Below are 17,730 nucleotides of genomic sequence, written 5' to 3'. Positions count from 1 at the left end.
GTCACTTAATGTCCACTCCTTTTGGGAGTACTTTCAGGATGTATAATCTTGACAATGAGGAGAAGTAAAGGAATGGGAGGGTTGATGAAAATTTAAATTTACCTGATCACACTGGGGGCTAATAATGGGTGAGTTGAATTAAATGGTGGGGAGTATGTAGAAAAAGGAGCAAAGGAAAGAAAAAAAGAAAACAGATGAACAGAAGCAAACAGAATCAGCATTATCAAGCCCTGGGCAACTGTCACTTCTGGCAACAGAGTGATGATCATAGTCCTTGTCTCATATTACTTGCGTTGCAGGAGGTATCATACTGCCTTCTTTCATTATTTAGCACCACCGCATACTCTGCTTTGTTTACCAATGCTGTTGTGCAGCTTGGAAGGTCTGCTTTCCCCCGGACTTGCTCCCTCTCCTCCCCATGTCATCCCAAGGGTGTAGAAACAACCCTTAGATAAGCCTTTTGTAGGAATTCCACTTTGGTCTGCAATTGCCAGAGTTCTGGTCTCCCTGAGTGGGCAAGAGGTGGCCTGGCTGCCCCTTATCTGTGGGGGCCCCCTACCTGTCAGTGACCTCCCTGATGTTATTTCTTAGATGCCAACTAAACCATAGAGCAGAGTTAAGAGAGACCAATACTAGTGGTCCTTCCTCTTTCCTCTACAAAAATCCTTTCTCCTGGGATATGTGCAATCATTTGATTCTAGTAGAACAAATCGTTTCAGAGGTCTCATCTAAAAATGAGTTTACTTACTGAAGATGAGCTAATTATTTTAATTTGCTCCAAAGCTTCGGTCAGGCTGTCTTCAATCTCAGAGTCATCTAAGGAAAAGAGGTCCCCGGCTCGTGAAAGATCTTTTTGTCCTAAGACCAGTCTGAACAGGTGATGCATGATGAGTAGTTTGATTGTCAATGGACTGTCTGCAGGCCCTGGGCCATGGGTCCCAGTTATCAGAGGTTAGGAAGACAAAAACATGTAGCAGGAGGTATACTTTGGATTCGTTGAAAGGTCATTTTTCTCCAGACTTTGAGGTCTTCTTGGACACTCTCTGCAAGAGAAACAAATGACATAATGTAGCCGTTACTGAAATGGCATGAGCTCAGGATGTGAACTTGGTGCCCAGCAGAGAGGGGGAAAAAAATACCTTTGGAAATGTGCATAGAGTAATGGATGCTGGCTTGATGATCTTCAAATGAGCTCTTTCATTAGTTTTGTCTCAAAGAGTCCTGTCAAAAATTATTAGGCTTCTCCAAAATTTAATTTGAGCCTTTAAAGCAGCATAAATCCCACACTCATTTTCCTTTTTTCTATATCCTTTCTAGTTCTCTCCATGCCACAAGGAAACAAGAGGACAAGCAACAAATATGCCCAATACTTGCCAGATTTCCCCCAAACAGATTCCCATAGAAACCAAACAGAAAAGGGCAATGAGAGGAAACAGAGAACACAGGAAACACCTTTTAGACTCACTGCCTGGTATTCAATCTTTTTCTGGACATGGAAACCAATATTTACCTTCTTGGCTGGGCTTCTTTGCTATACTGACCATAGAAGCTGCCCCAGCACTCAGTCCAGAAGATGACCTCAATGCTTGTCCTATTATTATGCACTTTCTAAATAAGGACTCTGCCTAGGAGTATGTTAAATAAATCTTTACAGAATGTGAGCATGAACTTGAACTTGAACTTTGAACTTGAAGGTGATAGCATTGCAATGCAGGCTAAAGATGAAGGGCTTTGGGATCAAGAAATCCTCCCTCTATTCCCACAGTTGAAATAATAAAGTCCCACTGTACTTCTCACTCAATTAACAGTCCAAAGTGAGTAGGGAAATGGCACAAATTAAGTATCTGATTATTCTCATCAGCTCCCTTCTGGGCCTAATAAAATCACAGACCATTTGCACTGGTAGAGACCTCAGCAATCATTTAATGGCCAGTGAGGTTTAATGACTTCCCCAAGGCCCCATGGTAACTGTGGCACTGCTGTTCTCCTAATTTCAAGCCAATGGGCTTCCCTAATGGTTTACAGTGAAGTGGGGTCATCTTATACATGCAAGTAACTTACAAATGCAGCCACGTGCTCAGAGAGCGAAAGACGAGAGTGGTGTATTTAATATAAGCAATAGGTGATTCTGCCCAGCATTTCTCTCTGCGTGTGCTCCCCAGAACAAGTGTGAAAAGGGAGAGAGAATCTGCTGCTTACTTGGGCCATCTCAGACCTTCCCTCTGAGCTATGACTGTGGAAGCACCTTTCTGAACTGAATGCAATTTTATAGTTCAAAGTTACATACTGTCTATACCAGCGGTTCTCAACATTTCACAGGGGTCGCCTAAGACCATCGGAAAACACATATTTTCGATGGTCTTAGGAACCGAGACACTGCTCCTCTATCCGTCTCCAGGCCCACATGCAGATATGCCCACATACGAGTACCCGGCGACCCCTGTGAAAGGGTCATTTGACCCTCAAAGGGGTCGTGACCCACAGGTTGAGAACTGCTGCTCTATACAATATGGTCTCTAACAACAAGCCAAATCCTTCACCAGGCACTCAGTTAAATAAGCTACCAATAATATTCCAAATGGTGCAATTAATAGGCTATCGAAGGGACTTCAAGTGTAGTATTGCCTACATGCAACTTTTATGCTACCTACCAGCTTTAGAAAAATGACACCCAATACTTACATATGCTTGTCTAGGTATAAGGCGCTATTCTAGATGCTTTGCAAACATTAACTCATTTAACCCTGATAAAAACTGTTGAGGATGTTTCATCCCCATTTGGCAGATGAGGAACCCAAGGCATTAAATAACTTGTGCAAGCCACACAGCCAGTAAACTGGAGAGCTGAATTGTTGATCCAGAGCGCTAGGCTCCAAGTTCATAACCACTACGATATGTTGATTCCATTAAGTTTCCACGTGAGGTTACTATTAGGAGTAAAGGCCCTCAGAGCATTATTAACATTTAAGGATGGAGAGATGGGTAGAGTCTTAAGAAAATGAACCCCTCTTCCCTCCTGCACTGACCCTGCATCTTTGCCCCTTTATGCCCCAGGATTTAGACCAACTAGAGAGCAGAAAAGTCACAAGGAAGGGAAGCTTAAAAAAAGAAAAATGAAGAAGAGTGGTAGAGAAGGTTTCAGGGGGTGGGGAGAGGAGAATGAGGGTCCTACAAAGTAGTTGGCACCCTGGCAAATGTGGAAGGGTGAATTACAAGAAAAGTTAGGACAGCGTTTTCCTGAATTTTCCCCTTAATGCATTATCCCCCCCCCATCCAGCTTCAGATAATTGAAGTGAGAGAGTCTCAGTGAAATAATATTCAGGAAAATAAGACATTGGATGGAGATCACTTCACCTTGACCAGCCAGCTTGTTAGTCAATACCTGGCGCTTCCTGAAGCTGAGTCAGCTGTCCCACACATAACAGTGCCAGAGCTCTGAGTAGGAGCAGAAATGCATGCTGGGGGAGAGGAGTGCCCAAAGGCTTTTCTGGGGCTCCTCCTTTACTGTCCACACTTACAGTGACACCTGGTGTGGAGCCTTACAGTCATACTTCCAACTTCAGCTGTTACTCGAGTGTCTATCATGTGCAAAACATTATTGTTCAACGCAGCTGTATATAAAAACTTTCTCCCACCTAGGGGTGGGGAAGGGCCAGATGAGACTTATACCAAACATTCTACAACACAAGGATGATCCAGAGAAAAGACTCCAGTGAACTGTAAAAGGAAGTTTGGGGAAGTATAAGGGACAGAGATCTCTCTTAGAGGAGGAAAGGGTGTTTGAGCTGAACCTTTTAGAATAGATTTCATTCAATGCGTGAGTCCCGAGTACCTACTCAGTCAGTTTCTTGCCTGGGGACCGAGGTTCAAGTCCCAGCCTGGACACTCAGTGGTTATGGGACTTTTGTGTCGTGCTTTTCCCTTCCCCAGCCTCAGTTTCTTCATCTGCAAAATGGGGCTCCTACATGCCTAGTTTGTCTCATCAGGTTATTTTGAAGATCAAAGTTAATAACACATAAAAGAGCTCTTTGTAAAATAATGACATGAACAGCTAATGTTTAGCGGGTGCTTGCCATGTGTCAGGCACTACTCCAAGAACTTCCCAAGTCCTGAGTCACTTAATTCTCATGACAATTCCATGCAATGAAAAACTGATGTTCAGGGAGGAAAATAACCAGCCCAGGGGCACCTGGAGTGCAAGCTGCGGAGTCAGGGTTGACGGCAGTTGGTCTCTCAGGACAAAGCCCTCTCAGGGTTGGGTACAGTTGTACCCATGATGGTATTTGATAATGATTAAACTGCCTCCCTTCCCATCAGTCCTCATTTAAAGAGCATCTCACATGCCACACTAGACTGCCCTTGACAAAGATCAGCAAGGCACGTTATTTATTTTTCAGCAGTTCTGGTCTGTGTTTTGCTCAGGTGTCTGGCTTCTTCTGCTGGTCTCTTTGCAACAGCAGAGAAGGTCACAGCCAGATCAAATTCAACCTCATCTTCTGAGACACTCACCCCCCTCCCTTATGAAAGTCATAGTCCTGTGGCCTATATGCATGTATACAGATGCACCCACCGCTCCCACACACAAGCACACCCATGTGCACACACATAGGCACACCCATGTGCACACTCGGAAACTTTTTATGCACCAAGCTTTTTGCTAGACACTTTCTTCTCTCAGTTCTACCATCGACCCTGCAGGTAGATATTATCACCAAAGAGGAAACAGGGCTGGTGAGGCTCAATATTGTGTCCGAGGTTACACACAGAGCCAAGTTTCACATCCAAGTAGGTCAGCCTCCAAATTGCATACTTTTTTGAATGACAAAAAACTGGCCTATAAAATTCTTTCTTCTTCCCAACTTTCACTCTCGTAATTTCTTTTTTGTAATCTTTAAGGGACCCTAACCTGAAGCCCACATTCTCATTATTTAGTATATATATTTCTTTTTTAAAGCAGGTATTGGTTGACACGTCAGGTTTCTGTAAGGAGAAACAGACACCACAAAAAGAGACATGATTCTGCACCCAGCATGACACCTTTCAAGGGAGTCACAGCTCTCCCCACAAGCTCAGTTTACCTGCGTGCTACTCCTCAAAAGCAGGCTTGCTGTTACTCAGCTGTATGTTTTGAGACTGGGCGGGAGATTCCGGCAGCGGACTCCAAGGGCACAGCGAGCCGAATCCACTCAGCTCAGTGAACCTGAAGTTGTTCATTGCTGGTGCTGGTGCCGGGTGAAAGAATTCAAGGAATGCAGCCTGATGCCACCGGCAGCTCCAGGGCTGGTCAGGTGACACGCCGCGCCTCACCCAGCGGAGAGAGAGTTACCTCTGAGTGAAAAGCTCTGTTTCCTGGGGTGAAACATAAAGCCTGCTCCAGTAAAGTAGAGTTGTTTTTAACAGAGAAAACAAAACTCCCTGTGTTCATGAAAATCTATACTTTCCCTGGGAAGAATGGGGGGGGGGGGCAAGGGGGGAACAGCACACAGGAAATACACTTTCAACAGGAACTCAAGCAGGTGACTGGAATGGCTACTGGGAGCCATCTCACAAAGCCTGGGGAAGCGAGAACTGTAACTTAATTAACGCTTCCCTTCCTCTAGGGATTTCACATACACAGTTGGAAACACTGCGTGTTTGTCCAGCAAGAGCCACAGCTCCTAAAGAAGCGACCCGCTTGTTCTGCCTCTAGATAAATATTGTTGAAAATTTAAGGATGCAGGAAGTCGCTAATAAACGGAACAAACTGGCTCAACAAAAATGCATACAGCAGGGTCTCGAATAACGTCCTTTCGTTCAACATGTAACGTCTCGTTATATAATTGATGAGAGAAAAAAAAAATCGATTCCCGACTGGGGCCATTGTCTGTGTGGAGCTTGCACTGTGTGGTTTAATCTCTGGGTGCCTCGGTTTCCCCCCACATTCCAAAGAGCTGCAGTCAGGTGCACGGGCGTGTCTACATGGTCCCAGCCTGAGTGAGTGTGGCATGGGTGTGAGAGCACCCCCTCATGGAAGGGCGTCCTGTCCAGGGTGGCTCCTGCCTGGTGCCCTGAGTCACAGAGCAGGGATGGGCTCTGGCCACCAAGACCCTGAACTGGAGTAAGCGGTTGGAAGATAATCATCTGACCTGTTTTTATTAATCTCTCTTAAATGTATGTATAGCTCACATTTATTTCAATGTTTACTATTAGAAGTATTTTGGGTCTTTATTAAAAAGTTTGGTATTTTTTTTATGACCAGAAATATGCCATAGGAACTTAACTTTTGTTTTTATCAATTAGCCTATGGTAAAATTGGTTTCATTCTAACTTGTTTTGTTTAAAGTCAGAGTTTCTAAGAACCTATCAATGATGTTACCCTCTTTTTCCCCACTGTATTTGCTGGAAGTTTCTTTATAAAAATCCACTTGGACCAGACAGAGCAGTTTTGTGCTTTCAGAATTGCATAGAAAACTTTTATCCTGCTTGATCTATTGACACCCCAAAGTAGAAAAAGGTACTGAAAGCCTCCTTTCAACAGCTAACAGTGCATTTAATAAAACATGTTTTTAAACTGTATTATTCTCTCCCCTTATTTTGTCTGTTCCTGGGGTAGGTCAACTGCCCATCAAATGCCCTCTCTGCTGGGAAAGTGTACAGGAAGCTGTGCTGCAGATAAACCCATCTGTGTGGTGTGGTCACTAAGATGTGGACATTGTGACTCCCCGCCCCCCCCCACCGCCGAGTGCTACCCCACAAAGGTGTGTAGTCAGATGGCCATACACCTGACATTGACATTGAACCAGGCCATATGCTCCAGAAGAAGGACCTCATAAGTCTTCCTAGACATTTGGTGATCAATGACACTTTTATGCCATCTACACATGGAAAAAAATCCCCTTGAAGAGTTTCTTTTATAAAAATAGAGAATATGGTCATCTGTGAGTAGGTGTATTCTTTTATTACTAATTTTCTGGCTTACAGATGATATCTCCTCTTTTAATGAAATAGACTGTTTCTTTAGCCTTCCCTCTTCATTATCCTTTATTCACTATTAGTGGTTCTTATTACTAGATTTTATCCAATTTTCTTACATTTTTAAAGGCATATAGGGTCCCAACTTGGACACTATGGGATTCCAGTAAGAAGAGCCAAGTGGTTAGAGTGTGGGAGCCTGGATGCAACTGGGCTAGCTTCGCCACTGCCTGCGGTGTGAACCTGGGCAGATTAATTATTTTTCCTGGGCCTCAGGTTCCTTATTTGCACCTGAGGATTATGATATGGGTTGTTGGGAGGTTTAATGAGATTATGTAAAGCATATAAAACAGAACCTGGCAACTATACAAGAAGTGACAGCAATCATATCCTTAATATCCTGTATATTCTTAGAGGTCACTCTCCTGTTACCATGTCCCCATGCCATCCCTAAAAATGAATGCACTGCTATATTGCTACCTAACATTGGGTGCACAGCATTACAAACGCCTAGGACTTTCCCATTTGTGTCATATTTACATCCCAGTTGTACTCTTCCCCAATTGTAAATCTGGGTAGTTCATGCACTATCTTGAAAGTGCCCCTATTGATTTTTTGGCAAACTTATCTTGTTCCCTGGAGAGAAAGCCTTACTCTGACGCCACCCCCACCATGGCTAAACAGTAACAGCGAGGAGGGAATGTGTAATTCCCTCCAGAACACTGGAGGGAAAAAGTTCTTCATGACTTTTTAAGGTGACCTACACTCAATGGATGCTAATAAAACATTGCTGGTTTACTCTACTATGCGTCAGTAGATTCTGCTAAATGAAAATACAGGAAATCTCAGGAAGCCAATTTTTTTTCTGAGGAAATTAGCCTCTAACTTCCAACTCCAGGTTAGGATATTCTCTGGTTTCTTCACTTCTAGAATAACCATATTTATTTACATTCGGCTTTGGACAACACTGCTGTCCATTAAAAAAAAAAAAGCATGTTATTCACCTGTATTAAAAATGCCCATGGACTTACATCTATTTGGGGTCTAGAAACTTTCGATACCGTTCTCAGATAGATTTTTCCCTTGAAAGAAAGGATTAAAGATTCTTTTCAAGGAGCATCTTTTTCACACAGTATGAAAGAGCTACAGGAGTTCCCATGGGAATTGGCTGCATACATTTCAGCCCTTCCCACAAGAAGTCTATTGTTCCCTAGGCGTCTCTCAGTTTCCTCTGCCAGGACATGTTGCTACACTTCACTTCTACTAAAAGCCTCTGAGGCTGAGTTATTCCAAATGATGCTAAGGAACTCAGCCCTTGGTCTTTTCACTAGGACTCATCGAGTCTACATTTGTAGCAGGCTTGTTACCATAAGCACATATAAAAAATAGGTTTGGTAACCTGTTTAGGCAAGAACTCAAAAACCATATTTAATTTTGAATATGCATTGCAACTTATTGAAATAAAAAGAGATAGGAAACATTTTTTCTTCATCAGGAATGAGGGAAACATCTTCAAGTCTAAGCAACTTTCTAAACCAAGAATTTGTGATCTGTCACAATGATTTCATAGTGTATCCATTTTCACCTGTAAAGTTGGACTTGGCAGGTCATATTTGCTCTGGAATTGATATAAATCTTACTAGCAATTTTTAATTCAAATTTGGTACGTTTGTTTTTCCAGAAAGCATACCCAAACTCTCAAATTACAAGGAAAATTCTACGTTAAATATATCTTTATTTACATTTCAATTCCATATACTAAAGCAACTGCATGACCAATTCAGATAATGCCTTAAGTATTTTTTCTTATTCTTTAAATTGAAAACATATGTAAATGTCAAGAAATGCAACAGTCAATTGCTATAGCAATTTCAATACATACTTGAAAGAACAAAAAAGTGGTTAGATTCAATTATGATTTCTGAGATATCTGAACTATCAAAAGAAAACATGATAGCAACAGCAAACAGTAATGGTGACTGTCCAGCCCAGTGACTGTAATGATGCTGTTGAATTTTCTTTGAAAATCATAGGCAGCGGCAGTTTCTTTGCTGGTTGCAAAATGTTTCTTGAGGTAAACAAATTATGAACTAGAAATGAGCCTAGGCTATTATGGAGTAAAACAAAAATGCATATAAACCAAAAATGCACAAAGAAGCACGGTTTGCTGCTCCTGAGGCCTGGAGACATGTTTTAATAACCCTCAGAGAGGTGGCTTTTTTTTACCCTAATAACTGAAAAGCATGCATACGTGGCTAGACGCACAACTCCCAAATGTGCTTTATCTGCATAATCAGCCAGCCCCTGGAAGTTTCTCTGCCCTGCTTGCTATCGCAGCCTCCTGTTTTCCTCACTGCAGCTCCTGACATTTATTTAAATTAGCTTTTGTTTTTGCTGAACAAAAGGACAAGAAAGAGGATAGCCATACCTCTCAGCACAGGAAACTCTGGCCATCATAGGAAAGAGAAGGCAACATGCTTGATCTTTAGAGCAATTCCTCTGCCACCCAGGACCATGCTCAGAGGCCGCCCGGGAGCGCCTGCCCGTCCTGTCCTGTTGGCAAGCCGCCGGGCTTCCTGGTGGCGCTTGTCAAGCCTGTGGTACACTTGATTCCCTCCCCTGGACTCACCGTGTGGAATCCGGGCAAATGAGTAACTTCTCTCTCTCCCAAACTTCTGCTGAGAGCTAACAATGGGCACAAAGCCTCGTTTATTTTTACAGTAGATTTACAGAAGTTTCTCCGAGCAGATCAGCCGTTTGAAAGAATGAGAAGATCAGACCAAGAACCAGTAATTTAGCTTCTGTTAATGAATAACCCACTTTAAGGAATCAAGGAAGTTTTAGGTTCATATCAGATGTGGAGCCTTTTATCAGGCAGGCATCAGTGAAAAGGCTTGGGGAGGGATGGAGAGACGGCAGCCAGGAAATGAGATAGTATGTAAGCCACATGCAATAGAAGAAAAATACCACAAGAGAAGCAAAATGGCTAAAGGAGCAAAAAGCCTAACTATGCTATTGGTACTGCCAGGGAAACACTGAACAGCTTAATGAGGCACCCCTAATAGCATGAGGGATTTTTCCAGGTCAGCGCTGCTCCTTCTCGTCCCATCCAAATTGCTAATTCACTTCCTTTTACCATCCAAATATAGAACTCCTCTTCTCAGGCGTAATACACTGGGGATCCCTTACAAGCAGTATTACATCTCCTTACATCTCTCTCTCTTTTAAGAAGAATGCTCTTCAAACCTCTAATGCATAAATTAATTGGTGGTACCCAGTGGACTGGTATATCTGGAGGCTCTTCTCTCCCATTTTCAGTGTATGACATGGGCTCTCTCCCCTTATTGATCTGAGGTTTGGCCTACACATAAGGCAATGGAATATTTCTGAGCCATTCCTAGCTAGCTTTCAGTCAAACTAAGGGTGAGTGCAGTGGGGAAGAGAGAGTAAGGTGTACACACTGGAAATATCAATATTTCTGTCAATTAAGAGGCATACTCATAGGGTAGAGAGGACTTTCTCCTGTGTTTACCCCCCAACATCCATGTATCCTATTTCTGGTAAAAACTCTACCCAAGTTACCGTTGGGAAGCAATGTTCTTTAGGCAGACTTGACTCGCATAGATGGGTGGGTCTTAGTCAGTCAGAGAAATTGCATTCCCCTGCCCATAGTGATTAATCTAGGGGAGGTGTGTGACTCCTCCCAGCCCAATGAAAATCATGACAAAAATGAGTCTTTGGCTTTGGTGGGACAGAGTGATTCCTGCTGGACTTGATGACAAGAAGATGTAAGGGTTGGATGCTCTTGCCGTCTTGCCACCAAGCAACCAAATCTTAGTGACTGCATTTGGGTCCCTTAAACCAGCTTGCCCTGAAGTTGACAAGATCCATCCTTCACATAAGCCAATTCCTTAACAGCTTAAGTGATTTTAGATTGGGTTTTCTGCCATTTGTCATTAAAAGATTCTACCCGACAGAACCAGCCAAACTCAAGTCTGTGGGAGGGCTCTGCTGAGTCTCCACAGGGCGGCTCCTTGCAAACAAAGTGGACCAGGAGACTCGTTCGGAACCATCTATGACAAATGGGTCCCTTTAATGATAGCCACAGGCTTCCACAGACAACCAGGAGAGGCAGGAAAGGCCTGGGAAAGAAAGCCGTCATTGAGTGTACCTGAAAGCGGGACTTTTTAAATTAATTCTTCTTCACGAACTACATGTTCAGCTCCCCTACCTACTTCTGGGTCAGCTACCTAGACTTGCGTGGTGGCTCCTAGCTCACACTGTTTGACCTCAGTAAACCTGATCATGGACTCTATCCGTGCATGTACAATTTTCATAAATTCCTTTGGGTGATTAATTTCACAGACTATTGCTCTATCTTTATCTCTCCCTCCCTCCTGCCGATGCTTGCACAGCTCCCCCCCCCCCACACCCCACTCTTGGTAAATATGAAGTAAAGAACATTCTCTCTGACCACAAAGTCAGACTAAGATGCTTCCTTTACAGCAAACGTATAAATTCTAAAGCAACTTTAAATGGGTAGCTTACATATAAACACTGAGGATTCCTGGATTTCATTTTCTGTAAGGAAGTTTTCTTAATCTGAAACCAGTGACCACCTTCAGTCACACACCATTTCTGTGTTCAGCTTCCCAGCTTTGCAAGAGCCCATGACACACACAGAAAAACTCCGACATCCAGGAACTCTCTTTTAGCTCAACAGAATAGCATGTGGCTGCTTTAACTGTGAGAGTCACGCTGCTTTTTTGTTTGTTGGTTTGTTTGTTTGTTTTTTTAAAGAACAGGGGACTAGAGTCCTGTGGCTAAGGTTTATTTGGTTTGTTTCATTATAATAAATAATACTATGATAAGAAATATGACAGTGAAAGTAATATCTTTGACACCCAAAATAGACAAGATTCTTTCCCAAGCTAGTTCCTCCTTCTGTGCTTTTTATCTTGGTGACATGCCCTTACTCTCCACCCATCACACAAACTGAGCATCTGAGCATCATCCCATATTTTTCTCCCTCCTCTTTCCACGTGCATTCAATGATCCTATCACATCCCAGGTCCTGCCCATTCTCTGTCCTCAACATTCTTTATGGTCTGTGGTGGAGATATCCTAAGGTGACCCTCGATGATTCATTTGCTGGTGTTCACCTAAGCCATGCCTGAACTCCTGACCACACAGAAAGTCTGAAATAATAAATGTGTATCATTTTAAGCCACTAAGTTTATGGTAATTTGTTACACAGCAATAGAAAACTAATACATGACCATATTTCCCATCTCTCCACTGTGATAGCTAGATAGTCATTGTTTCTGGCAAGTTCCTCATCCTGTCTTGTCAGGGTGTTGACAGGAGTCTCCTAGCAGGTCTCACTGCCTCCAGCATGGCCCCTTCAACTCTGCCACCAAATCAGCTTTCTAAAACAAAATATGATATGGGACTTTTCTACTTAAAATGAGTAAGTGGCAACCTGTTGCCTGAGTGTGAAATGCAAACCCCTTGGCTTGGCACACAAAGGACTTCATGCTGTGGCCCCCACCTTCCTCTGCAGCTTTGCTTCCATCACTTATGCGCACACAGCCCTGTGTACTGAGGTCAGCACCTTCAGACTCTATCCAGGAGCCTATCACCTTTCCGTGTCATTAACCACTACTACTGTGATCAAAACACCATCATCTCATGTCTCACTTGGATTATTGCAATAGCTCGCTGGCTTCCGTTCTCGTCTTGTTAAAATATAGTCTTAACAGAATACCCAGATAATTCCATGCAGAAAAACCAAATCAAACCTGACTCCCTGCTGCTCAACACCCTGCAATGGAATGGCTTTCCATCTCACCCCATGTCAGAGCCAAAGTCCTTTCAATAATCAGCAAAGCCCTCTGTGACACAGCTTCCCCCTTCTCCCTCCATGTTTTCGGCTTCATCTTTTGTCATTCTTGTTTTTGCTCTCTCTGCTCCAGCTACATGGAGTTTCCTTGCCATTCCATGGACACAGTAGATGTATTTCCTCCAGAGGGCCTTTGCATCTGCCGTCTCCTCTGCCTGGGAGGCTCTATCCCCAAAGGTCCATACTGCTTGCTCCTTTCCTTCCTTCATATCTTAACCCATACATCATCTTAGCAGTGATGCTCTCCCTGATTACTCTATGAAACAGCGACACTCCCTGCCCCCCTGCCTCTGCATGGCTCATGGCTCATTTCCTGCTCATTTTTGTCTCTAGCAATTACGGCCATCTGACATACCATATATTTACTTATTTCTGTTTTTGTTACTCTTCTCCATCAGTACCTCTCCAAAAATATGAATTTCATGAGGGCAGGGACATTATGAGTTCTGTTGATTTCCTGGAGTTCAACATGGTGGACAGCACATAGGATGGGCCTACGTTGTTCAGTAAACTGAATAAGTAAGAGAAGGTGGTTTAAACTCACTCGGACTCTCCACGCAAGACTGGAATTTAGAAGTAAACAACCTGATGAAGCAGAACTGTGTAGGACCCGCTTTGTCACTGAGGATGGGAGTAGAGATATCCATCTTTCGGGGGCAGAAATGGTTGCAAGGGTCACAGTCCTGGCTCCACACTGGCCCCTGTAGGGCCAGGGCAGAGGGGGTTTCCCACAGTGCCCAGCGCAGGAGCCAGAAGGGCTTCCTCAGTAAGCTTGTTCTGCAGTGTGGTGCTGACCCTCCTGTCCTCCCAGCATTCTGTGAACTCCCAATATGGATCTTCAGTAAAATCCATTTCTGTTTAATCAACCAGAAACTGCTTCTGTTTCTTGCAACTGAAAATACCAATAGTAGTCTCCCCTGTTCTTCTATGCCTTGCACCTGCCAATCCCTCTACCTGTAACACCCTGGTCTGTTCATAAAATGCCAGCCATGATTCTTACCCCTTCCTCTCTGGAAGGATTCCTGTGTCAAGTAGAGATGATTGTATCTTCTTTTGTTTCCACAGGGCACCTTGTACAGGCTTCTACCATATTATCCTCATTCTCTCCTACTATTAATAGCTGACACACCCTTCTGGGCTGGGATGAGGTTTTAAATATCTGAGGAACTCCAGCTCCAGTCTACTATTTGGCACAAAGGAGGAATTCAATATAAATTTCATGAATGCAGGCTTCCTTTATAAAAGCACCAATAGAATAATAATTCTATAATTGAAAAGAATTCTGATACAGAAACAAAGGGATATATAACAAAGAAATCTATTTGGCTGAGACAGAATTATTTACTTGTTAAGCTGGTAAAAATTTTTTTTTAATTTTTATTTTCCCAGTAGTGGTAAAAAGGGAGAAAGGAGGCATATCCTTTTACTGAAAAAAAACAACAACAACAACAAAACTTTAATCAGACCAATTGGGAAAACAAAGAGAAGATACAAATTACCAATATAAGGAATAAAAGAGTTGACATCACTACAGATTCTACAGATAACATTAAAAGGAGATTATGGAAATTTTATGCCAAAAAATTTGACAACTTAGATGAAATGGAGAAATTCCCTGAAGGACAAAAGCTGTCAAAGCTCATTCAAGAAAAAAATAGAGAGCCAGAATATCCCTATATGTACTTATTTAAATATTGGAGTTACAGTTAAAAACATTCACATGAAGAAAACTTGAAGCCCAGATAGCTTCATAGGTACACTGTATAAAACACTTGAGAAATAAATAATACTAATTGTATACAAATGCTTTCAGAAAATTTATTTCATTTCACAGTAAGATGCTTTGAGAGCTAAGTATTCATATACACATTATAAATATCTTAAATATCTATAGTTCTATAAATCTATATATCCTATGAATATGGCACATTCTATTTATCAGTTCCTCTACTGAAGAGGTTGTAAGTGGTATGCAGGATTTTACTCAGAAACACTGTATTGTTTGGGTTGAAAGAATGCACTCCGCCTAGGCTGCTGGGCGTAGTTCACAGCCAACCTACCATTTACTAGCTACATGGCTTTGGGCCACAATCTTAACCTTTTTTGCATGTCAGATTTTTTTTTTTAATCTGGAAGGCAAGGGTATTAATTGTACCTGGAGTTGTTATGAGGATTATCTGAGGTAATATTTGTAAAGCGCTTAGAACCAGGACTGGAATGTAGTAAGTGCTACAGGAGAGTTTGTTAAATACACACCAAAAGGAACATCTTTATAAGTGCTTCCTGGTGCACAGTTGCAGGAATTTGTCTAGGATACGTATCGGAAGTAACATTTCTGGGTTGTAGGGTATGCACATGTTTTATTTCACTCAATAATGCCAAATTACACTTCGAACTGTCAATCCTAACCAATACTCCCACAAGAAGGCCACACTTTTGTCACATACCTGAAAACACTCAAAAAAGATTCTTTAATTCGGCCTGTTGGATAAAAATGATATCTTTCTGGTATTAATTTGCCTTTCCAGATAAGTGATAAAATTAAACATATTTTAAGTTCTGAATATATTTGTAATTCCTCTATTGTTAAATGTCTGTTTAGTCTCATATTCTTCTCATGGATTTATATGAAGTATCTTTTTCTTACTTATTTGAGAATTTTATATAAATACTATAGATACTAAGGCTTTCATCAGCTACAATACATATGTTGCAATTACATTTAATGTATGTTTCACCTTTGTTTTGGGGCAGGTAGTTGCTATAGATAAGTTTTAATTTAAAATTCAATAAAGTAATATACTCACATAGTTCAAAGAAAAAAATATATAGTGAAAAGATACTCTCAAACCCAACCCCTTTCTACTTAGTTCCTGCCTAAACTTCTGCTGCAAGAAATAACATGTACCGGTATCTTTCCAAAGTTTCTTAATTCAAATACAAACATAAATATATTTTTTATTTACTCAACTTTACATAAATGGCAGTTTGCTATATATACACAATTCTGCATATTACTTTAATCACTTAATAATATATCTTAGTGCTTTTTCCATACCAGCATGTAGAGCACTTACTCATTCTTTTTAAAGTTGCATATTATTCCACTGTATGGATATACCATAATTTATTCAATAATGGGAATTTGGGCAATTTCAACTTTTGTTCATCTCAAAAACAAAGCAGTAAATTAAAATGGAAGGTTTTAGCTTTTAGAAAATATATCTTTCCTTTTATGGTTTATATTTTTTATTTCTTATTTAAGAAAGCTTTCACTACCCGAGTTCATAAAGATAGATGATTCTTTTATATTTTTTCTTAAATAGGTAGATGTTTTTCATGTTTAGGTTTTAATGCAAAATTTATTTTGTATTTGTAATATGAGGTCAGAATCTGGTTTTATATATATGATATTTTTCTAATACAATTTTTTGGTCTGCTCCTTACCCATTGCTACATACAGGTGATGTATGATTTATGATGCCAATATGATCTGTTATATTCCAAGTTTACATATATGTTTGGTTCTATTTCAGGAGTCCCTGTTCTGTTCCATTGATATATTTGTTTTCCTCTGGGCCAATACACTGTTTTACTGATTTGAACTTTTTAATTGTATAGAAAGAGTACTCCTTCTTTGTTCTTTCTCTTTGACATTATCTTAGAGGTTCTTTGACCTTTACAATTCTTTGACCACATAAATTTTAGACTCAATTAATCATTTAATAGAAATCAATTTGAGATGCTGATTAGAATTGCAATTAGATTTGTATGGATTGTAATGAATTACATATAGATTATTTGGGAAGTGCTGATATCTTTTTAATGTTGATTTATTTAATTCATGAGCAAGGTAAAATATTTAAGTCTTCTTTTATGTTCTTCAATAAACAATTACCTATTTTTTATAAAGTTCATGCACATACTTATAGGGTTTGTTCCTAGGCACTTTATAATTTAGCTGCTGTTGTATTTTTTTTAAGATTTTTTAAAATTACATTTTCTATTTTATTATTCCTAGTGTGAGGGAAACGTAAAGATTTTTGTATATTGATCTTATATCCACAGCATTCTTGATCCTATATTAGTTTTAAAAGTGTGTAATCTCTTGAATGTAGATAATTTTATCATCTCTAAATAAGGACAGTTTTCTTCATTGCCCCTCCCACCCCAATTCATATACTTCTTACTTTTTTTTTTTATTAATTTGTACCTCCTCTGATTTTTTTTTTACCCATCTGGCCATTAGTCATTTCAAAGAACCAGATTGTTTTGTTGGTCACTCCCATTTTTGTTTTTAGTTTCCATTTTATTATCTTCTGATTTTTCTCCATTGCTTCTTTTTTATAAATTTTATTGGGTTTACGTTTTTCCCATAGCCTTTTGGAATAACTATTCAGCTTACTAATATATTTTTTTACTTTTCTTAAAAATATTCTTAAAATTGTGTTTATAGGTTTTATGCTCTTATCTTTATTACTTCCTTCCTTCTACTTTCTATGGGTTTATTTTGCTGTTCTTTTTCTATTTTCCTGAGTTGGAGTTTGAGGCTATTGATTTTCAACCTTCTTTCCTTCTTCATATTTGGATTTAAAATTATAAATTTCCTTTTAAATGTAGCTTGAGCTGTCATTCATAAGTTTTAATATGTTATATTTTCATTATCATTGAGGTCAAAATATGTTCTATTTTCATCATGACTTCTTTGACCTGTGAATTTTTTAGAAGTCTATTGTTTAATTTCCAAACACTTAGAAATTTTTTTAGTTGCTGTTTTATTCCCCCACTGTGGGCAGAGAATACACTCTATTCAATCCTTTAATATATTGCAAAATTTGTTTTATGTCTCAGTATGTGGTCAATTAAAAAAATGCCTG

General features: G+C 40.5%; 1 protein-coding gene across 7 annotated transcripts in view; it reads right to left on the bottom strand.

Moving 5' to 3' along the window:
• The window catches only part of VEPH1 (ventricular zone expressed PH domain containing 1), a 266,782-nt gene extending 257,064 nt beyond the window's left edge, over positions 1-9,718 (bottom strand). For 2 of the 7 annotated variants that reach the window (XM_019627273.1, XM_019627266.1), the window contains exons 1-2: positions 9,380-9,555; positions 749-1,043 (exon numbers count right to left, since the gene is read on the bottom strand). In XM_019627273.1, the coding sequence (XP_019482818.1) occupies positions 749-886 (138 nt within the window). In that variant the 5' untranslated portion in view covers positions 887-1,043; positions 9,380-9,555. Of the gene's footprint in view, positions 1-748; positions 1,044-5,078; positions 5,350-9,379; positions 9,556-9,580 lie in introns of those variants that run through there. The other 5 variants (XM_019627252.1, XM_019627244.1, XM_019627261.1 and 2 more) reach the window with 5 other exon arrangements.
• Positions 9,719-17,730: the final 8,012 nt, after the last annotated feature.

This window comes from Hipposideros armiger, unplaced genomic scaffold (assembly GCF_001890085.2).
Source record: "Hipposideros armiger isolate ML-2016 unplaced genomic scaffold, ASM189008v1 scaffold_16, whole genome shotgun sequence".
NCBI classification, from domain to species: domain Eukaryota; kingdom Metazoa; phylum Chordata; class Mammalia; order Chiroptera; family Hipposideridae; genus Hipposideros; species Hipposideros armiger.
The sequence above is the reverse complement of the archived record's forward strand: the minus strand, read 5'-3'. Positions and strand labels throughout refer to the sequence as shown.